At 40.2% G+C, this 24,792-nt stretch overlaps 1 protein-coding gene and 1 long non-coding RNA gene across 2 annotated transcripts; one reads left to right on the forward strand and one right to left on the reverse strand.

The window, feature by feature from the left end:
• Positions 1 to 1,420: 1,420 nt before the first annotated feature.
• Positions 1,421 to 18,672, reverse strand: LOC131349267 (equilibrative nucleoside transporter 2). Its single transcript, XM_058384817.1, has 13 exons — positions 18,531 to 18,672; positions 10,944 to 10,998; positions 10,774 to 10,855; positions 8,207 to 8,352; positions 7,637 to 7,776; positions 7,417 to 7,551; positions 7,183 to 7,280; positions 6,340 to 6,418; positions 3,559 to 3,719; positions 3,139 to 3,241; positions 2,956 to 3,041; positions 2,663 to 2,862; positions 1,421 to 2,477 (listed from the first exon to the last, which is right to left on the reverse strand). The coding sequence occupies exons 2-13, from the start codon at positions 10,976 to 10,978 to the stop codon at positions 2,366 to 2,368; spliced, it is 1,377 nt and encodes a 458-aa protein (XP_058240800.1). The 5' UTR covers positions 10,979 to 10,998; positions 18,531 to 18,672; the 3' UTR covers positions 1,421 to 2,365.
• LOC131349268 (uncharacterized) lies at positions 7,771 to 18,630 on the forward strand. Its single transcript, XR_009204056.1, has 3 exons — positions 7,771 to 7,977; positions 17,565 to 17,680; positions 18,498 to 18,630. It is a non-coding gene; the product is annotated as an uncharacterized LOC131349268 (long non-coding RNA).
• Positions 18,673 to 24,792: the final 6,120 nt, after the last annotated feature.

Genomic DNA, 24,792 nt, shown 5'->3' on the forward strand with positions numbered 1-24,792 from the left:
TTTTGTTTACCAAAAAGAACGTCATTTTATTTCAGCAAAAACAAACAGCTAGGAGAAAATCCCTTTCAAATAGAGTCAGAAATTACTGACTGTAGTGTAAGATTTCAGTTTTAATGAACGGTTGATCTAAAAGCTTAACGGTCACTGAAGAGCCACCAGGGGGCTTAGCAGAGCCTTCCATCACGATCGTATTACTGTCCTTGCAACTCGAGCATGTCACATACACAGAAACAAGTACATCAGGTTGTCATTCCTGACGTAATTATCGACAGCAGTCGCATTACAGCTCAAAGGGTACATCTTTCCCAATAAACAAGGCTTTTGTTTACAAAGTGATTGGAACTTGCACCAGACAAAAGTACAATATAACATACACCTCTCACTTCTCATAGAGTTGTGGTAGAGTACCTCAAAATCATTTTCACCTCGTGTAAAGTTTCAAGCAAACCTGCTTTAAATTCAGCATTCTTAAAAACCACACCAAAACATATTAACATACCAAAAACTTCTCCTCCCCTTGAGTAATTATCCCTCAACTGCTCAGTACGAAGAAGCAAACTGAATTAGGTATTCTGCCATAAATGGAATTGTAAAAAAAAAACATCTGTACAATTTAATGACATATGATTAAAAAAATAAAGGTGCATTTTGTCATTTTTTTTTTAAAAGGTCTTGTTCCTTGGTTATTATAGAAATATTGATTTCATATATCGTCACGCAAAAGGATTCACACTGTTGATCATGCTATTTTTTGAATCTTAGATATTAGCTCCACCTCCAACAGGGACAAAACTGCCCCTTTCCCCCCCATTCTTAACAACAACAACAATTTTTGATGAATAAAAAGTAATTGAACTTGTCAGGTCAGTATTTATAGCCACACATGGGACACTACTCGCCAAACAAATCTAAAACCCAGTGTAGAGAATTTGCATATGGGATCTGCAGGACTGTGCTGAAACAAAAACACTACCATGGAAACAGGCTTTAAGAAGAAAAGCATGCAAAAAGAAACCACAACAAAAGTGAGGGGAAAGTCCTGCTTAGCTCTGGTGCTCAATTTTAACCCAGTTGAAAGAAACAAGGCCAGAGCTGCATCAATGCTGAAAAACAGCTTCGGTAAAAGACTGTAATTTCCTCCACGATAAATTATGACGCAGAGACAATGGGAAGCTGTTTGGCGAGATGTCTCACTCGGAACTTTGACGCGGTCTGCAATGCTGCTATGTGCGTGTCATTTATTCTAAGAATCTGTACCTTACTAGAGTATATTTGCACAGGTTTACGCTGAATATGCATTGTACAAGTGGATTGTAAATGTAACACTGAATGAAGTTTTTTAGAAACATGGTCACACACTATGGAGAAAATGTTATCTAGCCTGAGATTTATAAACAGAAGTTTTCTGAAGTATGTACTGTATAATTTTCTTTCGTCTTTCTCGGTCTCATTTACTTCCTTATTCCTTATTCCTCATTCCCTAATAAGTAAAAAAGACTTCAGTTTCTCTTCCTTTTTTCTTACGTGAAACAGAACAGTACCATTTTTCCTCTCTCTTTTCAGCGCAGAAATGTAACGAGGTGTAAAACTTGAACACTTAAGTTAAAGATAACGAAAGGATATAAGTTAATAAAAACTTATCTAAAAAAGCATCTATTTTTTACACTTCTAAAAAAGTACCATTAGCATAATAATAAAACAAAACAAACAAAAAAATCAGCATTTATTATTTGTATGCGCTGCTTAAGAAACAGTCGCTGGTGTCCCTTTGTTTGCTGACAACAAATGAATAATAGGATTTTTCTTGTCATGGTGCAGGAGGTACATTGTATCAGTTCTCCCTAAATAGACTGCAGAAGCTTTAAAATATATTTCTGCAGTTAAAAACTAAAACAAAAATAAATCTTAAATCAATCCTTAAAATTCAGTCTATCCATGCAAATTCCCATTGTTTTTCCCAGTACATCTGTGGAGATTCCCATTTTTGTCCTGTACCATCCATCCTTCAATCCCATTCTTTCTACCATTTATTGATAATCCCATTCATATACATTTATATTCCTTCCCTCCCTCTTTACATCCATGCATCCCTCATAATTCCCATTTTCTATCCTATTAGGACTCAGAATAGGACCCATTCCGATTCCCTTCCCAATCCATCCATGGCCTCCTATCCACCGATGTTTATTCCTATTCTTCCTTTCTATACATCCCTTCATCCACCAACCTCATTGTTGAGAAAACAAAAAACAGAAACGAGTTGTCAGACGTTTCCTATTTCACAACCTGCATATCAATATCATCATTATTTTTGTTGCCTGATAATTTTGGACCTGGTCACCTCGCATGATGTGCGTGGATTAGACTACACAATGACCCGCAGCAAGAAAGACAGAGCTGCTCCCAGAGAAAGCCCCAGAGCTAGAAAGAACGTCATCAGGGCTCCTGCTGTCTCTCCGTCTTGTGGGGCCACCAACCTGGGAGAGAGAGTTGTGACGTGAATATAAACTTGAGAAGAAAAAGCTGAATGTCTAAGTCAGGGGGGTCCAACCTACTTGGTTGGAATGAAAACCTGCACCCACACCGGCCCTTTCTGGATAAGATTGGACACCCCTGGTCTAAGTAATGGCCTGAATTGTGATGGAGGATTTTATTTACTTACTGTGGTGCGTAAGTCATAGACAGGCAAATGAAGTAACCGCTGGACAAGGAAAAGAGCAGCATGATGATGACAAACCACCAGTCGTTTGTGAAAAGTACGGGCAGAAAGCGACGGCCCTTAACGTTACAGAGCATCAGCAGAGGAATGAAGATCACACGGGAGATCACTAGTGCTGGAAACCACCGACTCTCTTTAGAGGGCTAAGAGAGAGAGAGAAAGAGAGAGGGAGTCTTTAAAACATGAACTAGATTTACGAAAGAAAAGTAATTAAAAGACACGTAACTTTCACGTACCCATCGCAGCCAAGTTGTGACAAATCTCCCAGTCAAGTCCATCATGTTAAAGAGCAGGAAACAACATACGGGGATAAAGTACCTTTCTGAGGGTAAAAGGGTAGTTCAGAGAAGAGCCGCAATGAACTTTAACATGAGCTTTTGTTATTAAATTTACTTAAGCGTGATGCATTGGACAGTTACCCCATTTTCCCGGGTAAGCAGTCTTCACGTCTACTGTGACGGCGGGGAAGACCGAGAGCGTGACCGTAAACACGAACGTTACACAGAACGCCATCACTGAAATCTAAACAGAAGAAGATTTAAAGGAGCACTCAGTAATTTAGGTTGCTGGAATCCAACCGGGGGTGTATCCCAAGCCTGTTTAGCCTAATTGGTTGGATGTTAGCGAGTTGAAAACTTTGCTGCAACACATTATTGTGACCCCAATGAAGACGTCCAGAGGAAGTGCTTGCAGCATCGTCAAGGACACCTTTCATCCAGCCCATAAACTGTTTACCCTCCTGCCTTCTGGGAAGAGGTTCAGGGGCCTGCGGTCCAAGCCCAACAGGGCGTAGGTTGAAAATATTGACAGAAAAAGAGCCATCCAGTCGGTCAACCCACCTTTTTGAACACTTCCAGCACAGAGCTCTTTTCTTGCTTGGCATTCTCAGCGTCAATGCTAATAAATGCTTTCTTGGAACCGTCGCACTCTGGATTGCTGGGAGTTCCATTAGGCACAGAATCAGTGGCCTGACTGTTCGGATCGCTGTTCTCCGGTGTGCCTGCCATCAGAGAATAATATAAAATAAAAGACTGAGACCATCATAAAAGAAGATCGAAAGCATTTTGGTGAAGTGTTGGTTGTAGTGGATGTTCGTCATGCGAAAATAATGATTAAGAAGCGAGCGACCAGCCAAAAGTGAACTGGACTAAACCACAATGTGTGCAATGATGCCCAAAATATAGGCTCAGAAAATGAGGGAAGATCTCATTGTTAAATAAACAAGTAAATAGTAAAGTCGTGATAGTACAGCAATAAGGAATCGACTGTTAGACCCACCCACAGGTCCGTGTCCTATAGAAACCTGGTTGGATTTTGCAATAGTGTCTAAATGTGAAAAATAAATAAATAAAGACATGTGGACAACTGATGATGAAAGCAGGAGATGGCTTTAGGATGGCTTTCAGATAACCCAGATGAGGATGGGTTCAACGTTTCAGTCTGGTTCCTTCCCTTATGAAGTTTCGCCTTAAGAATTGAAATTTTGCAAGAAATTTACGCTGGCATCTGAAGTATTGCCGTTCAAAACTTTTTTTTTGCGTCAGTAGAAAGCCAACCGAAGCCAGTTTGCGGATTTTTTTTTTTCAGTCAGCGAAAGCTGTTTGGTGGCAGATTGGTGGTGTGGGTGATCTGTTCTATTTTCTAGCCCAAGCTTGGTGGCACGACTTCCTGTGAGGAGCCTTGACATGGAATGCTTTGCTTGGGTCAGTTCTTTGTAAGCAGCTGTACAGTTACATAAGCTTCCTATTGCTAATATTGGTTATATTTTTAGGTGGCTGGAATGGATTATTTGCATTTACATTATTTCTTATGGTTTCGTGGTACAAATTTTCACCTTAAGAACTCGCCTCCAGAACGCATTCAATTCCTATGCCGAGGTTAGACTGTAGATGTATATCCTGAATTTATATATTTCTGTGAAACTGCTTTATTGATTCCTGAAAGCACCGATCGAAATCAAATTAAATTGACAGTTGTAATTTTAACAGAAACCGTTCTTAGCCTGTAAAGAAAACTAGCTTGCCTTTACTGCTCCCCATAACACAGTTGCTAAGGCAGGATAAGTGGCATGACTGCATTTGTTTACTTTCCATTAATAAAGTGCAAACAAGTCTGCGTAATTCGATTCAGCCTTTGACGGTAATATGGCTGGAAAGAATCAATTTAAAAAAAAAATCCAGTAGCTCATTGACCATCGAGCAAACCACAATACAAAAAGAAATGAATGGATGAATGGATTTTTTACCGTTGACGACAGAAATGTAAACGTGGCTTTTAGAAACACGGTGGATCTCGGATGTTGGATTGTGATGTCACTTCTTGTTGTGAGAGTCATAACTACGAAGCTAGACTGTGTCAGAAGTGCACCATGGGATTTTGAGGCCTTATCTGCAATGAGGTTTTATGACATCATAACCGTGCCAAAAGGCTGTGATAGATTGTGTGTTCATAATAATAGCAAAACTCTTGACTCCATGACCGTGATATAAATTGCAAGATCAGACGTTGATTATACAATTGCAAGACCAGGCTCTGGGGTTATTACTGACGTAAACCCACTATGGCTATAATTAAAATATCGCACAGTGATGTCATTATTGTGATAGACTACGATGTTTCTATGGAGACATCAGCCTGGGAGATGATTGCTAGATCAGACTGACGTCATTATTACTGTATCGTGTTCCGATAACATTGCAGTATTGGGTTGCGACATCATAATTGCAAGAAGGCAGCAATAAAGGATGGTGAGCAAATAGCTGTGATATTGAGCTGTGGGGTCATAATGGCGATAAGATCTTTCCTATATCAAAAAACAGTGTTGACGGTATGTATGAAATAAGGATCTGATTAACTTTTTAGGCTCGTTCCGTTTCAGAAACATTTAACACACATGCTAGAAGAATCTCCTTTAGAGCTGGACACACTCTGAGTGTTTTTTCCAGGCAGTCCTCTAATGATGCTCGTAAACCACTCAGTAATGATGGAAGAATAAGCGCCATGAGCAATAAAAAGCAGCGGCTCTATAAATATAAGCATTTCTATTGGCTATTCTAAAATTTGATAGAGATATCGTTTTATTCTCGACCTCATTAAGGCAGGGTGTAGGTTGGGCTACTGGAGCAAACCAGCGATGAAAGCCGAATAATGCATCTCTTCCATTCATCTAATTTTAATAACCATGATGTTTTTATTCTGCGAACAGACTTGGCAAGTTGCATGTATTGCAAAAGACTGAGGAAGGAGAAGAAAGATGAATCTGCTGTTTACGCTGGCTGAGGTTCTTGGCAGCTTTTCCTACCAAATCTGGTGAGGGTTGTTTTTCTTCAAGTGAACATTTAAATAAAGAAAGCAAACAAACCTCCAAGGCCCTGAGAAGCACAGTTTGCATCTGTATTCATTTCGGATACATTCTCCTAAATTGTTTTGCATTATATAATTGTATTCTTATCTGTTTACACATTAAATCGATCGATCGATCGTCATTACTAAATTACTCATTACTATTGCTTAATTTGTTCCAGGCCATTATTGTTTTAGTCTTTTCTGCATTATCAGTATAACATTACCCACTTAGCACCACTACATACTGGTTTACACAGATCCATGTGTGTGTGTACCTTTAGGCAGAAGCTCAGCAGAACCATGGATCTCATTGCTTTGGTCTTTACTCTTGTTGAGGTAAAATCTGGCGAACTCCTAGAAAACATATGAGTACAAAGTATACATACTAATAGTTAGTCATTTTCTGTGACTGTAACCTAAACGCTCTCGAGTGTTCCACACTATATACACTGATCCGCCATAACATTATGACCACTTGCCTAATATTGTGTTGGTCCCCCTTTTGCTGCCAAAGCAGCCCTGACCTGTTGGGGCATGGCACCAACATATCCGCAGCTGATCCTTTACACTTTTGATCGATACGGACCACTGCAGACCGGGAACACCCCATAAGGGTTGCAGTGCTCTGATTCAGCCATCACAATTTGTCAAACTCGCTCAAATCCTTACGCTTGTCCATTTTTCCTGCTTCTAACACACTGACTTTGAGGACAAAAATGTTCACTTGCTGCCACTCACTAACAGGTGCCATGATGAGGAGATTTATTCACGTCACCTCTCAGGGTTCATAATGTTATGCCTGATCAGTGTAGCTACTGTACAGTATTCTGTGACACTGCATTGGCCCTCTTTACAAGCTGTAGTTCCCTTTAGAAGAGTGAAGGAGCAAAGGGAGGACTAAATCTGAAATGGGATGTTCAATAAGCACAAACATTTGAGAACACAGTGTAAATAAATATATAATGCACATAGTGTAGTCAAAAGCCAGAGAACGTTTCCATAGAGCTTAAAGCCATGATACTGCCTCTTGGCCATTTGTTACACAATGTCTGTATTTGTATAACATTATAAGCTCATTAATAGGTGAAAATCCAACAGAAAAGACAAAACACACGTACCAGTTTGGGCAGCAGCAGGTAGCTGAACAGCGTTACCAGAGTCCCCACACATGGAGTGATGAAATATCCAAGAGCTGCAGTTTCTTCATCTGTCTCACCTGTGACACAAACCCCGCGTATCAATATACCACGTTATTAAAGCCTTGTGGATTGGGTCAGGGTCAAACAAGTAGTATCTTCTCGTCATGTGATCAGGTCTACACACAGGGTGTTATTGTGTTGTGTGTGACTCACTTGCCATGGCGAACAGCATGGCGAAAGCGGCGAACGTCCCTGCGAGACCTTGTCCACTCATGAAGACAGCGCTGTATTTCTGAGGCAGCAAGCCTACCAAGCCGAACAGGCTTCCCTGCAGCACTGCTCCGAATGCTACACACACACAGTTATCATATTAACTGCTGCCTTTCCATACACCGATAAATTTTTAAAAATTCAATAAAATGTATTCACTCACAATTTATGAACCAGATAGTCACCATGGTGATGGAGAAGAAGTGGTCTTGCTTCATTGGAACCTTCACCAGCATGGCTGTGAGCATGAAGAGGATGAGCATGAAGACCAGGCTGCCTGCTATCCGCATCCTCTCAGAGATCCTGACAGAAACAGATACATCGGGGGTTAATGATGATGCTGTTAAAGTGAGCTCCAGCCAGAAGCCTTCAGGGATTTGGGGTTCGTTTCAGGAAAAAAATAAATCGATCAGTGAGAACCCAGTGACTCCGAAATGTTCAACGTTAGCCAGCTCTGATTGAGGAAAATACGAGTGGAATCTCTTCCATAAAACACATTCTTTGGTAAGCCATTATTAATTCCTCAATCTGTTTCTTTTTTTCTTGTTGTTGTTTAATCTTAACATTCTGGGCAGAAGAATATGACACTTTTCCAAGTCAGTGACTTCCACCCCTTTTCCTATAATACAAGATTTCTCTCTTTTCTCCTTAATTATGATACGTACTTCATTAAATCATTAAACAATTCACAACAGATAAAACAATAAAGAACGCCACAACTATTACATCTCACCGTGGGTAGAGGATGGAGTTCAGCAAGGTGAAGACCAGCAGGGGCAGCTGGGATAGCAGAGTCATCCAGTTGTTGAAATAGTACTCCTTCGGGGCCGTAACGGTACCGTTGCTCCATTCTGCCGTGTTCAGCCTGTTATTAAAGTACTAGCCAGACACAGGGACATTTTCTTAGTACTCTATAGAAGTTAACCCTTACTTTAAATTAAAATAAAATAAGGGTTGCTGATATTTACACTGTAACACTGCAAAAATACAAATACACTATATTACCAAAAGTTCTGGGACGTGCATGCATGAATGTAATATGGAGTTGTCCCGCCCTTTACAGCTAGAACAGCTTCAACTCTTCTGGGAAGGCTTTCCACAAGGTTTAGGAGTGCGTTTATGGGAATTTTGGACCATTCCTCTAGAAGCGCATTTGTGAGGTCAGGCACTGATGATGGACGAGAAGTTCGGGCTCACCACTCTAATTCATCCCAAAGGTGTTCTCAGGTTGAGGTCAGGACTCTGTAAAGTTCGTCCACACTAAACTCACTCATCCATGTCTTTATGGACCTTGCTTTTGTGCATTGGTGTGCAGTCATGTTGGAACAGGAAGGGGGTCATCCCCAAACTGTTCCCACAAAGTTGGGAGCATGAAATTGTCCAAAATGCCTTGGTATGAAGCCGAAGCAATAAGAGTTCCTTTCACTGGAACTAAGGGGCCGAGTCCAACCCCTGAACTCAATGATTTTGGAGGGGTGTCCCAAAACTTTTGGCAATATAGTGTTAAAACTGATACCATTCTGCTGAAAAGTGTTTGATTTTTTTTCCCCATAAAATATAAAATGAAACAATTTATAAAGTAATTAATGCATAAAATAATGACCAAATGAAATGAAATTATTTTTTATAAAAATATATTTTTAAATATAAATAATAACATTGTTCTATTTTTTAATGCTGAAATGTATAATCTCAGAATAAAAATTCTACAATTTGTGACTTAATTAACTATGATAACCGCATGATTTTGTTTCCCAGCTATGTTTTATAACTCTCATATATTACACTGTTAAGGTTTAATAACATCGGTTATTACACTGTAATCTCTCTCCATTTAAATTACACTGAAACTCATCTCGAGGTCATTTCATTTAGAATTATTGAAAGCCTCCCACATGATGCAGGGACAGAACAGCACAGATTGCTGGCATTTGCGTAGTGGTTAATGTAAAACCTTGTATACACACACATTCCAGTTTCTACGTCAGTTACCTTGATGTACTGTTTAAACGCGGCAGTGCTGACTAGCGCATGAGAGCTAGCTGTGTTTTTAATCACTTTATAATTGTCATTACCATTAACATTGTTTGCAATGTGTTCATTTTTTTTTATACTTCGCTCTATTTCGGTGGAACCGTTTCCACAGTATTTAATTGATGTCCAAGTCGAATCGATACATCGACAGATTTTATTTCACGTGACTGTAAAACACTGTTTATTTCATCTTGACAGAAAGCAAGAGCACTATGTCTATATCTTTTATGCGAGAAAAGATGACATATGTGAGATGGAGGGAAGGAGGCAGGGCTTCCAGGGTGTCAGGCTTTAGGTAAGGCTTGATAAATTGGGGATGTGGTGGCTTAGTGGTTTACTGATTGGAAGGTTGTGACGTCGAATCCCAGTTCCACCAAGCTGCCACTGCTGGGCCCCTGAGCGAGGCCCTTAACCCTCAATTGCTCAGTTGTATAAAAAAAAACGAGTCACACTGGATAAGGGTGTCAGTCAAATGTAAATAAATTTCTGTATTAGTTAAAAAGGTACAGAATTTGAATGATTTTTCCCCACTTACTCCATGGTCCAGGATCCCAGCCCCACCTACATACACAAAGCTCCACCCCCTCACTAACGATAGCGAGCTAAAGCTGACCAGTCAAACAATTCAAAGCCTTTCTGGAGAGTTCTTTCTAGCTTTGCATATCAACTGACTCAGCTGCCATTATTCCTGATGGACGGTTTAGGTTGTCTGGTCTGTTTTGTGCATTTTATACTGACCGAACCTTTGTTAAACCACTCAATTCAAAAAGGTTAGCGTGACTGCCTCTATTTTGGAGCTTTATTATAGGAGTTTTTTAAGTCAGACTAAACCTCTCATAAACTAAATCACTTTAGATGCATGACCGAAGAAAGGAGTTCGAGCACTAGAACTCCTGTCGCTTGTAACCTTCTTAATCACTGTGTATCACAGGAAACGCTGTTTGAAACAAGAGCGAGGCTGAAAAAAAATTCTTATCAGGAAAGCTGGATGAGGATGCCAGGAAGCCGACAGTCTCACTTAAACACTCGATATGAGCGATGATGGAAAAGATGGTGAACTACTCAATGAGGGCTATCGTATAAAAGAGAGAGCAGTGATTTCCTGTTGCTGGAAAAGGAGTTCATTTGTCCTGCAACTGTGTAGAATGCGGGTGTGGATGTGTCTATCTGATAGCCTGCAGTGTCGAGCTGTGTGTAGGCAGACAGATAGATAGACAGATAGATAGACAGACAGATAGATAGACAGATAGATAGACAGATAGATACCATTGATGCAGTCATGAAAAAATTCCATGGCAGTAGTGTTCCCAGACCAAGGATAAAGAAACTGATTCCTACTAAATGCCAACTGTGGAGAGAAAGAAAAAATAGGTTGGGTGTTAAAGTATGACATCATACTGTTCAATGCACTTTGACCCACACGGAATCAAACTCACCGGTCACTTGGTGCGTCCGGTTTTGTCCTCATCATTTTAGTCTAGGAGATAGGAGCTGGTGATAGAAACAAAGCACAGGTGTTAAACATGGATTAAACATGTTTCCCACAACAAGCCATGGACAAATAAGCCCCCAAAACCAGATAAACCTCTTTCTCCATGTTAATGGCGTCTGTTGTTTTGGTTCATGTTTCAGGAGAAGCGTAGTATTACGTGTCAGGCCTGCATGTGTCAGCAGGCTTAGTTAAATTTAACTAAGCTGGATAATGCATGTGCTGATCTTATTCTCTACTGTCCTATCACCGATATTCATTCAAATACACAGGACCTTCTCGGTTAAATTTACTTTTTATTATCTTCTATTTATTTACTTATACTTTTTATACACTCATCAGACAACACATTATGACCACAGACAGGTAAAGTGAATAACATTGATTATCTCCTCATCATGGCACCTGTTAGTGGGTGGGGTATGTTAGGCAGCAAGTGAACATTTTGTCCTCAAAGTTGATGTGTTAGAAGCAGGAAAAATGGACAAGCGTAAGGATTTGAGCGAGTTTGACGAAGGGCCAAACTGTATTGGCTAGACCACTGGATCAGAGCAGTGGTCAGTATCTATCAAAAGTATTCATTACCTCTTGTAAGGATACTTTAAGTTGCAAGGTAGGGCCCCTGGAAGACCAAGGACGTTAAGGATCTGCTGCTAGGGCTATTGATTCAGGGCTCGAGCCCCGGATGATTTTAATCTAGCCCCTGAAAATTTAAGCCCTGAAAATTGCGAGGTGGGACCTCCATAAAGGCTAACATCTTGGTGCCAGATACCACAGCACACCTTCAAGGATCTAGTGGAGTTTATGCCTTGCCAGGTCAGGGCTGTTTTGGCAGCAAAAGGGGGACCAACACAATATTAGGCAGGTGGTCATAATGTTATGCCTGATCAGTGTATGAGGTCTCTTCTATAACTGATTATCGTGCTGCAGTCGGCTAAAAGTCGTAACTTTCTACGAGGAAAAAAAAAACGTGAACATGGAATACCTCAGTGCTTATTAACTCGGGATAACTCGCAAGTTCAGCAAATTAACATGGCCACTCTCAGTAAACGCAGCACTTCTTTTCTTGTACTGTATTTGCTTTAAGCAAATAAAACATACACACATCAGGTGTTAAATCTCTAACACAGTCTACACAGGTCACTGATTTGAGCTGGTGGATGCCATAAGCCACTTCGCGTCAAGGGATTTTCCCCACTTTCTACCGGGAAGTCAATTAGACGCACGCACAGTGTCTTATGCAAACCCTCAAGAGTGCTTAAACTGTATCGAGGCTGTGCGTTAACCTCCGGAAAAGCAGAACACACACCCCCTCTCAAAACATAGACGTCTTCCATCTCGGCGACAGCGTCACGGTGACAGCGTCGTCTCAATAAACCCACAGGTGTTTGTTCTGATTAGCCCGAGTGTACAGAGACATGCTGCTGCTTTAAGAGTGATGTCAGTAACACACGTCACCTAAAAAAGGTGAGGCAGCACCTCCTTGGATGTGATCAGACAAAACAATGTCTAGGTTTTGTGTTTTTATACATAATTATCTAAATTAAACGTAAACAGTTGTCTGGAGATGCTGAATCTAACGCAATACTAAAGGTTTTCAGGATCGAAGATATATTAAGGGAAAGTTGTGTGATTTGTGTGTGATAAATGTATGCAGTTATGTAGGTCTCTCTGAAGAGACATTGTTTGGAAGGAGTCTCCAGTTTCAGTGCTTACAGAGGTAGTAATAGAACTTTTCCAGTAAGGGATGAATGGCTTTGCAGTTTCCCAGGAACAGGACAAGACGAGCCATATTGTTTTTGTCTTATATTATAAATGAGGCGGGATAAAGAGAATACAACTGTTCACTGCTTGAACTGAAGTGGTAGAAACAGAACTTGTCAACATTCCAAAACATGATGTGATTCTTTAATTAATCAAACTCTAGTTGGTGGATTAAACGGTCAGGGTGCTCGAAATTCCTACTTGAGTAAAGGTTTATACAAGCCACAGCTTGAGTTACCATGGGGAGGGTTTGAAACAAAAGGCTCAGTCCTGTGAAAACACAAAACGGAGAGCTCTGGGTCAACAAAGTCAAACCGCTTCCATTCGTGTGGACAAAAAGCTAAAGAAATCATTGCTGGTGAAAATGAAACCGATGTTCTATGCTACAGCTAGATAGCAATGATTATTTCAAAAGAAGAACGAACTGATATTTACATTATCATCTTAACGGTCCGAAAATAACGAGTGACGGGAATTACACTGTAATTGTTACGTTTCTTACGTGTAGCTCATGATACAGCTGAATCGAACTGTAAAGCCAGTACTTAAGACTGTTATAAGCTTATTGTATTGTTCCGTGAAGATTCTTAGTCATCCGGTTGCGGTTATATCCAAGTTAAGCCATGTCACCTGGACGTCTTTCTAGTTAGATCGAAAAGTTTCATTACTCATCCGAGTAGCTTCTTCAGTCTGAGGTGAAGTTTGCATGATTCCACGATTCTTACCCCGCCTTACTCCTAACTCCTCCCCCCCCCCATTCTCACCTTCTACTGGTTCCCTTAACTTGGTTTATCCAGGGAGGAAAGGATCCTTGAGTCCCTCAGACTGAATAAGCTGCTCGGATGAGTAATGAAACTTTCTGATCTAAGTCCGTTTGACATGACTCAACTTCCAGACAAATAAAGGAGGATTATCTGCTATATTGCGCAAACAGAAAAACACATCATCATCGAGTAATATGGATTTTAGGAATAAGAAACAATCAGAATATCCGAGACAAAGAAAGCCAGCAAACTATTCAGCAAACAGCAGCATAATAAAAGCACACACACCCACTGACGTAGTTTTTTCCACCTAGATAACATCCACTTCTGTAGCTCTGTAGTCTTTCATATATTCCATGTGCCTCACAACTGTGCAGCAGTTACCTTTCCCTAGATCTATCAAACAATTTATAGCCCCATAGAGACACCCTCCTGGGGCAAGAAAATAAAAACCTTCAGGAATTATACCTTTAGGAACCCAAGAGTGTCAGGATGTGCATTTGGGATATTTTTGTCAGAAATCACACTCTCTGGTGTTTATAATAATTTACGATCACACTCTCTGGTCACCTAAATGAGGATCAAGGTTTCTTGCCTCTTCCCTCTTACCATCTAAGGGAGATTTTCCTTGCCACAGTCGCCAGGATTAGGGATTAATACAAATAAGTCTAATGATAATCTTGCACTTTTGGTACTATGTTTTTTATGGTCTGTAAAGCTGCTTTGAGATCAGATGCATTTGCCCTGCCCCAAGGTGACTTAAACCGGCCATGCATACCAACAGCTAACCCGTATCCAAACACTGCTTCTATACTTCCACATTCCACATACACCACGATAAAAATCTAATCTAGTTCTAGGCTAAGGTTCTAACAGGTCCAGGTAGAAAGCTAGAGCTGGTAACTGTTGAGAAAACCGTTTAAGATTGTTTACTACACAGTCTTAGAAGAACTTTGACCTAGAACATTGATGATCTGGAATTGAAACAATGATTTTTGCTTTAAGGAACACTTCCAAGTCTTTCTAAGGGGGAAAAAGACGTTAAACAAATGAAGTGTGTAATTACTATACAGAAACTAAAGAAAAACGTGTTCGTGCGGATCGTTTTTTTTCCCCTCTGGTGGTAACGTTAAAGGGGGAATTGTCACCACGTATCTAAGAACCCTTCAGAAACACCCTTTACAGGGAACACAGTTAAAGGTAGATCTGTAAAGGTTTTGCTGAAATTATTATTGGTTCTATTAATAGCTAGAACTATTAAGCACACACAGAAACATTAAGCGTTTAACCCCTGTATAGAAACTACTGTCTTAGTGGCTCAATCTGTATAGGGTTCTTTTAGTTTTTACCTTAAAATGTTAGATATAAAAAAAGTGTGTCTGTCAGACTTAATCCAGGTTCTGGAACCCGGTGCCACTTTTGCACTAGGTTCACAACATTTCAAATGAAAAATGCCTTTGTTTCTTGATGGAAATTTCTTTTCTAAATTTCTTCATCCAAAACCTTCTCCCATGTCCTTGCTGCACTTGGGAAAGCCCAACGGCTTAAAATATAAAATATGGCAGCACGTGACGTTCCCTCTCAAGTCTCATCCCTCTCATAAAAAGAACCAATCAACTCGTAGGATAAGACATGAGCAAAAATAAACCTCCTGAACAGATTTTTTTAACCCTGATAGATATCAAATACTTTGCTTTATTAGGTATGGAAAAACATGCGTGCACTGTAGTGTGAGCGATTTAAAGCTGTGTTTAAAAGGTCAGCTCCCATGTCAATCCATTTCTCGCCTCTCTTCATTCAAGTAGATTGAAACCTGCTCTTCTCTGCCTGGAAATAACCGCCTGGGAGCAATGCCAAGATGGCTACCACCAAATGAGAAGACTTCACTACACAGGCTATATCATTCCTGTCGTCCACATGTCCACCTCCTGCTTTGTATGAGCTAAATTTACTGTATGCTTTCTGTATATTGATGTGAGGCTTCCTGAATGTAGTATATTTAACTAACAATTGGGTTCACGTTTAAATGCAAATGGGAACCATGGGAAAATCTGTAATGGTCAAAAGCCTATGAGGAGAATTTTAATATATTTTAATACTTCGTCATTAAAGATTAGTTTATGGCTAAAGAAAAGTAAATGAATAAAATTTGAAGTGTTGTTTTATCTATTGACACTACTACAGACAATTAGTAAGAATACATCTGTGATTGTTGAATGATTATTAATTATTTAATCGATTAAGAAGAATTCCAGCGTGGAACTGTGATAGGATGCCACCTGTGCAACAAATCCAGTCGTGAAATTTCCTCACTCCTAAATATTCCACAGTCAACTGTCAGCTGTATTATAAGAACATGGAAGTGTTTGGGAACGACAGCAACTCATCCACGAAGTGGTAGGCCACATAAACTGACGGAGCGGGGTCAGCGGATGCTGAGGCGCATAGTGCGAAGAGGTCGCCAACTTTCTGCAGAGTCAATCGCTACAGACCTCCAAACTTCATGTGACCTTCAGATTAGCTCAAGAACAGTGCGCAGAGAGCTTCATGGAATGGGTTTCCATGGCCGAGCAGCTGCATCCAAGCCATACACCACCAAGTGCAATGCAAAGCGTCGGATGCAGTGGTGTAAAGCACGCCGCCACTGGACTCTAGAGCAGTGGAGACGCGTTCTCTGGAGTGATGAATCGCGCTTCTCCATCTGGCAATCTGATGGACGAGTCTGGGTTTGGCGGTTGCCAGGAGAACGGTACTTGTCTGACTGCATTGTACCAAGTGTAAAGTTTGGTGGAGGGGGGATTATGGTGTGGGGTTGTTTTTCAGGAGCTGGGCTTGGCCCCTTAGTTCCAGTGAAAGGAACTCTGAATGCTTCAGCATACCAAGACATTTTGGACAATTCCATGCTCCCAACTTTGTGGGAACAGTTTGGAGCTGGCCCCTTCCTCTTCCAACATGACTGTGCACCAGTGCACAAAGCAAGGTCCATAAAGACATGGATGACAGAGTCTGGTGTGGATGAACTTGACTGGCCTGCACAGAGTCCTGACCTCAACCCGATAGAACACCTTTGGGATGAATTAGAGCAGGAGACTGAGAGCCAGGCCTTCTCGTCCAACATCAGTGTGTGACCTCACAAATGCGCTTCTGGAAGAATGGTCAAAAATTCCCATAAACACACTCCTAAACCTTGTGGACAGCCTTCCCAGAAGAGTTGAAGCTGTTATAGCTGCAAAGGGTGGACCGACGTCATATTGAACCCTATGGATTAGGAATGGGAGGTCACTTAAGTTCATATGCGAGTCAAGGCAGGTGAGCGAATACTTTTGGCAATATAGTGTATATTTGCTTGCCGACTTTTATCAACTGTGTTAACATTAAATATTAGAAGTTAGACTTTTATCTGAATAATAAGATTGTTGTGTTTTCTGACATTTTTATTGCTCTCCCACTCAAGGGCTATAAGGTATTTTAGTCATGTGTTGTGAAAGCAGCGCTGTGCAGACCAATAGTGGTTCTACCGCATATTCCAGCACACACACTCTTGCGAAATTTTGGCATGTTTGTGTGTGTGTGTGTGTGGAGAGAGAGGTCAGTCAAAATCGTGTACAGTAAACGGCAACACTGCTCAACTAAACCGATCAACATTTACTTAACTCCTCTACACTCCGGTGGCAAAATTCTGGAGAAAACATTAGGGGCTAGATTAAAATCATCCGGGGCTCGAGCCCTGAATCAATAGCCCTAGCAGCAGATCCTTAACGTCCTTGGTCTTCCAGGGGCCCTACCTTGCAACTTAAAGTATCCTTACAAGAGGTAATGAATACTTTAGATAGATACTGACCACTGCAGACCGGGACCACCTCCACGAGAGCTGCAGTTTTGGAGATGCTCTGATCCAGTGGTCTATCCGCCATCACAATATGGTCCTTCATCAAACTCTCTCAAATCCTCACGCTTGTCCATTTTTCCTGCTTCTAACACATCAACTTTGAGGACAAAACAGTTGACTTGCTGCCTAAAATCTCTCACCCACTAAACAGGTGCCATGATGAGGAGATCATCACACACACTCTTCACTCTTCTGCCATCCGGAAAGAGGTACCGAAGCATTTGGACCCGCATAACCAGACTGTTGTTTCTTCCCTCAGGCAATCAGGTATCACACACGCACGCACGAAAAAGAACTGGACTGTGCTGGACATAGTCAGACACACACTAAATGTCCTGTTTGCACACACATGCCACTTTACATTTATATTTATATTAGTCTTGTTACATGTCACTTTAATAACTGCAATCACTGTATACATTGTCTTGGTCTTTGCACAAAGTCGGCCTATATGTCGTTTGTCTTGTCTTGTCTTCCTGTGCACTTTTGTTGTACGTCTTAAAGATTACACCTTAAATATAGTTTAATTTATCTCTATGTTACAGCTCTATGTTTGTCTGCATCACTGTACTTTGTCTGCAGCACCTCTGGTCTAGGAGGAACGTTGTTTCACTTCACTGTGTACTGCATCTGCTATACATGGTTGAAGTGACACTAAAGCTTCTCTGACTTGGATCATCAGTGTTATTCACTCCATCTCTCACTGGTCATAATGTTATGCCTAGGGCTTCTAAAGAAAAAAAAAAAAAAAAAACGAGTTGTAGTGCCAAGTCTTCAGTGTTACTTAGTTGAACAACCTTGTTGGATGGAATATTATATACGTGTATAAATTAAAGCCACGCTGTTTCTCTGATGCCCTAACATCTGGCACAATGGTAATACTACACACCCTATTCAAACAATACACAAAAACACATCTGAGCTACTTTTCTGTTACAAAGCAAGCCCTTGAGGCAGCGGATCGGTTCTGATCTGAAACACAGCACAATGAACGCTTTGTTTAGCCTTACTAGACACATTGTTGCACTTCATTACGCCATTGTGAAACACACAATAATCCCAGTCTCTTACTGCTAATCTACAGCTCAGTCTTCAGAAACGGAGCATGGAGACTCACCTTGGAGGTAGAAAAGAAGAGATTCTTCAGGCTGCCATTCCTCCTTTCAGCACGAGCCTGTGAGATTCTCACCCCTACGGTAAATGCTGACCACATCGCTCACATGTGGCTCCACCCCTAAGATGCAGCCCTTTTATTATAGACATAGCTCGGACAAAACGTAGCATCGCCACTTCCGGAGACTTCTCTAGTAGGATTGTAAATAGTTGGATTCTAAAATCTACGACCATGACAGTTTACAGACACAGCTAGCTAGCTTTCACGACACCTTTTTTTTTTCTTACGCCCATGAATGTAGCGTGTCAAAGGACTGTCAGAAATACGTCAAGGCCACAGGTATTACTATCCGATGGCGGATGAATCGATTTTTTGTTGCAAAAAAAAAAAAAAAAAACCCAAAACACAAATACAATAATAAGGCAATACAAGATCCTTAAGAACAGAAATGAAAATAAAGTAAGGAAAAAAAAGTTTACATATTTCTGCAATAAACTAAACCGTCTTCTTCCAGTTTTACATTTTAACAATCTTACAGATTTACAGTACATCCTTTTGAAAAACAGAAAACAATGGCTTTGTTTTAAGGCACTTACATTTATGAATATAAAATTTGCCCAAAATGAAAATAATATTTAGTACGTACATCTTCCATTAATAAACCAAAAATGATATCATGTTTAGATAGCTTGATTGAAACTTTAAGCCACTCGAATGTCTCAGACCTGAAGGCTCTACTGAATGAACAGGCAAAGAATAAATGTACAGTCGTTTCAATATCAGCATCACCAAAGGTACAATTATTGTGATCTATATTAAATCTATATCTAAGAAACTCTAAATGATATAGATATCGTTACAAATTTTAATGTGTTATGGGAAAGGACAGATACATGGTTCTTAATTTAAAAATAGAGCTCTTGGGGGGGGAAAATGTGAGTCACATTATTTCAACTTGATTTGGAAATTTATCTTGGGTCAATAAAGTTCTTCTTCATTTATTTGTCAGGCTACACCTAATAAAATCTTGCCTATTTATTATTAAATGAAGAGCTTCAGTTACATTGGGTATACTGTATTACTGACCAACAGTACAAAGGCCTTTAGAATACAGTTCAATACCCTGTTATATTGCTTGTAATCACAATGAATATTAGATTTTCTACAAAAAGTACTGTGATCCCTGAGAGCTAATCTTACCTACTGTCTTTGTAATAGAGGAGCCAGTGGTTTGCGACCCTTCGTGGAATCGATTCATCTTCCCTCGGGTAGTAATGCCTGTGCATGTTGCCTTGATGACGTACGATTATTTTCGACGGTGATGTTATTCCATACTCCATCTCCATCAAGCGAATTACAAAATATACTATTTATATTTTTTAAAACTACACTCCAACGAAATAACATTAGTCTATTCCATGCATAACGAAACATAACGAAAGGGTAGTGAATTTGCCCACAGTGTATTATTGACTTCTGGAAATCTTTTAAATCACATGTCCAAAATTTATGTCAAAATAAGGTTTTAACAAAAAAAAATCATTCCATTAAAGACAAAGTCCAAAGTTATGACCAGATTCAGAGTGAAAAGTTACCCCTAGTGGAGATATTATATATATATATATATATATATATATATATATATATATATATATATATATATATATATATATATATATATATATATATAAATATATAATATCTTTTCATGTGACAGCACTAAAGAAATGACACTGCTACAATGTAAAGTAGTGAGTGTACAGCCTGTATAACAGTGTAAATTTGCCGTCCCCTCAAAATAACTCAACACACAGCCATTAATGTCTAAACCGTTGGCAACAAAAGTGAGTACACCCCTAAATGGGGCACAAAGTGTCAATATTTTGTGTGGCCACCATTATTTTCCAACACTGCCTTAACCCTCAATTCACCAGAGTTCACCAGAGCTTCACAGGTTGCCACTGGAGTTCTCTTCCACTCCTCCATGATACTGTATCACAGAGCTGGTGGATGTTAGAGACCTTGCGCTCCCCCACCTTCTGTTTGAGGATGCCCCACAGATGCTCAATAGGGTTTAGGTCTGGAGACATGCTTGGCCAGTCCATCCCCTTTACCCTCAGCTTCTTTAGCAAGGCAGTGGTCATCTTGGAGGTGTGTTTGGGGTCGTTATCATGTTGGGGGTTATATTAAGGGATATATATTATGTTACTTTCCAATAATTCTCTGAGTAGGGTAAAAGTAGAAGTACTCCTAAAATCTTTAGTACAAGTAAAAGCTGTTTTAAGTCGATTTGTACCAATTATGTTAAATCTTTAACAGCACTGTCACACTGGATAACAGACACAACAACTGCAGTCCAAAATTTATTTAAAAAAATCCAACAGACAGATATGAAGAAGATAAAACAGTTTTACTATCTACTATCCCCTGGTGTGCAGGCACACTGGTCAGCCTCAGGGTCAGGAGTCAGGACGATGAGGGTTGAAGGAAAATAGTATAATTAATATCAGAAGGTTTATGAGGTTTTATTTCATTCAGAGTTAAATTAGACAGGTCTTAGTGACATGTGTTTTGTGTGAAGTGTGACACACTCATAGGTTTAACCAGAACTGAGGAGACAAGAGGCAGATATCAGACATTTACCTTTACATTTCTGGCATTTTGCAGATGCCCTTATCCAGAAAGACTTACATTTTATCTTATTTTATACAACTGAGTAATTGAGGGTTGAGGGCCTTGTGGTGGATCTGGGATTGGAACTCACAACCTTCTGATTTTATTTAGCTTTCAATGATTTCATCTCAGTACACACCCACACACACACACACCCACACACACACACACCCACACACACACACACCCACACACCCACACACACTCTCTCTCTCGCTCTCTTTCTCTGACAGCATTTTACACAGTAACATGGCTGTTGTTTTAGAAAAATACTGATATGTAATACAGCAATACTGTACTCTTTTTACTGTGTAATTATATGAGAAACAAATGAGAAATGTTTATGATGTGTTATAAAAAAAAAGACACTTGAGACATGTGTGTATTGAACCAAAAAATAATGTATTAACTATTTACAAGCAATGACAAACTGTACACTTTTTATAGATATTAATATTTTATACACTATTTTAACATTTTATAAAACACTGCATTTGAATAACTTCATATTAAAATCTAAATCTTAAAAATGTAATATTTACATATTTACAACAATGCATGATTCTACAACAATACAAATTATATTTATTTATTCATATAAATTAGGTTAATACACATAACTTAAATAAACAACATTAATATTATAAAAATCCTATACATTTAACACAAACTAAATGCAAATGCAAAATACAAAAGAAACAACAGACTCACATTTTTAACTAGATGCCATAACTACTGTAATCATACCACAATCATATCATTGAAATGATTTACATTTAGAGATTATGCTAGAGATGGTGGTAAGAATCCTCTGGATGCCTGCGCAATCACACCGACGTTCATAAAGTGACCGAATGATGTAGCTATGAACTATGGGCTATGAGCTCGTAAGAGCTGTTCTTAAAAAAACTACAGAAGAGGCGAGAAGGTATCAAGTGGATTTTCACCACCCCACATGTTTAAAAGGCTGAAATACTTACATAATTATTAAAAAAAGACTAATACTGAAATCTAGGGGTGAAATACTTACCACACATACTTACCACAGATACATTATGGATATGAGGTGATGAACATGAGGTGATGACTGAGCTTTTGAACTTACAGCTCTCCCACGTAAATAGAAACCGAGTGAACGGGGAATCGGACAAACCTCCTGATGAAATCCAGCTACCCATCCTGATCCACATGCTGCCGTCTACTCGGAGGGGCTTCTTGATTGCCATCCTCTTTATCCCTTATACCCTGGCATGGGACAGGAACATCCAGCTGACCAGCCACAATGTGGTTGGGGTTAATCTGGACATGAGGCAGGGGCAGAGGAACTGTGGAACGTTGTAGATTACCTGAAGGTGATGGCCTCGTCAGTGGGGATGGTAGCGTTACTGGGGATGGACTCATCATAGAGGAAGGGGATGGTCTCCTCCATACAGGAGAGAGGCCTCTCATAGGGCGTTGATGGGCTCCCCACAGGTGGTGGGATCCATACCGGAGAGAGGCCTCTCATAGGTGGGGATGGGCTCCTCACAGGTGGTGGGATCCATACAGGAGAGAGGCTCCCCACAGGTGGTGGGATCCAAAGAGGAGAGGCGCCTCTCTTAGGTGTGGATGGGCTCCTCACAGGTGGTGGGATCCATACTGGAGAGAGGTCTTTCATAGGTGTGGATGGGCTCCTCACAGGTGGTGGGATCCAAACAGGAGAGAGGTCTCTCATAGGTGGGGATGGGCTCCTCAAAGGTGGTGGGATCCTTACAGGAGAGAGGCCTCTCATAGGTGGAGATGGGCTCCTCAACGGTGGTGGGATCCTTACAGGAGAGAGGCCTCTCATAGGTGGAGATGGGCTCCCCATAGGTGGTGGGGTCCACACAGAAAAGGGACCTCTCATAAGTGGGGATGGGCTCCTCACAGGTGGTGGGATCCATACAGAAGAGTGGCCTCTCATAGGCCAGTTGTCATCGTCCTCATAGTCACGGATCTCTCTGTTGTAGCTGAGCTCATCCTCCGTGTCCGTGTCAAAGAAGATGAACAGAATGCGGCACATTTAAAAACATCTCATAAAAAGAAGCAGAAACCCTTTTTTAATAGCACTCTATGTTTTGTAAAGCAGGAAGGCCTCACTATCAAAACAAGACGTATTTACACAAGCTATAAACAAATCCTTGCTGAACAGAAGTGAAAAACAGCTTGATATTTTTGCCTAAGCTGCACTCTACATTGCCACACTAGCTCCATTTATTTCTAGCGATTGGTTTTGTTCAGCTAGCGGCCTTTCCTCACAGCCCCTTCCTCTCTCCGCTTTAACAACTCGACAAACACGGACAATGAAAAATTGTTCAAATAATAAAATAGATCATGTTACTGTAAACATTTTAACTTGTTTTATTCACTCTTTAAAAAAAACTATGAACACTGAAAAACAATTACTTAGCTACATGCTAACTAGCCGTCTAGCTAATCTTTGCTAATACTTCTCGGCTTGTCTTAGTAAACTTCAATAAGTGTTAAACATTCCGACTTTTATTAAAAAAAAGCTGATTTTAACATATCTGAAACATTAACACTGTTTATTTCTTCCCTGCTCGTTTCACTGGAACCTGCCACTTTGTCTGCTAGCTTAAGCATAATGATCGTGTCCGTAAGCGATTAGCCATATATTGATTAGCCGAACAGATTTTCTCCAAATCATCTAACCAAATAAAACAATATTCCTGATTGTGTGTTTTTTTTTTTTTTGTAATACCGCTGTGTTTAAAAGACTTTATACTTAAGAGAAAAGTCAACTCTTTGAAGTTAACTGACCGTTCCAGGGGTCATACAGTCCATTCCATCCGGGCTCAGGCTCCACCTCCTGGTGCTGCTGAAGCGTGGCTCCTCCTCTGAAGTTCATTATCACTGCTGTAGAGTCGGTGTAGGAGTCAGGTCCAGTAACGGAGTGAGAAGAAATCCCAAACAGGAGTATAGAAAAATAACAAAGGATAACAAAAATATATACATCTCTACGCACTAATGCAACCGATTTCTCATGTTTCCCTCTACACGTTCCAACATGTCCACTGGAATTCTGGAATTTCCTGCCGAATAACATTCTTCAGCTGAAGCAGGTTTGTGGGGCGATGTTTAAAAACCTCTGCCTTGAGGTAACCCCATAAAAAAAATCACAGGGCCTTAGATCGGGCGAGGGCGCCAGCCACGGGATGTCACCTCGAATCGAGATGAGCCGTCCGGGGAACATTGCCCTCAACGTGTAGAAGGAAACATCAGAAATCGGTTGCATCAGTGCATAGAGAACGGTGGTCACCACCTTCAAGATATTTTGTTTAAAACAGCATGATTTGAAATTATGTTCTTTCATTATCAAAAAATAAATTTTGTTTATCAGCAACAATTTCTTTCATTCGCCTTCAAGTTTTTGCGCCCCACCCTGTATATAATAAAAGTTTTTTTTTTTTCACTTAAATGGTTCAGATCATCAGTTTTATTATACAAAGATAATTATGCAAGTAAATACAAAATGCAGTTTTTAAATGATATCATTTATTAAGGGTAAAAAACTGTCCAAACCTTCCTGGCCCTATGTGAAAAAGTAATTGCC

The sequence above is a fragment of the Hemibagrus wyckioides genome, linkage group LG29 (assembly GCF_019097595.1).
Source record: "Hemibagrus wyckioides isolate EC202008001 linkage group LG29, SWU_Hwy_1.0, whole genome shotgun sequence".
NCBI classification, from domain to species: Eukaryota; Metazoa; Chordata; class Actinopteri; order Siluriformes; family Bagridae; genus Hemibagrus; species Hemibagrus wyckioides.

Bases quoted from the DNA above. Each gene is read 5' to 3' on its own strand.
- LOC131349267 (XM_058384817.1), bottom strand. From the start codon at position 10,978: ATGATGAGGACAAAACCGGACGCACCAAGTGACCG. The intron at 3,042-3,138 runs GTAACTGTCCAA...TTTTACCCTCAG, and splicing joins TGCTTACCCGGGAAAATGGG to AAAGGTACTTTATCCCCGTA. The intron at 2,863-2,955 runs GTACGTGAAAGT...TCTCTCTCTTAG, and splicing joins TCACAACTTGGCTGCGATGG to CCCTCTAAAGAGAGTCGGTG.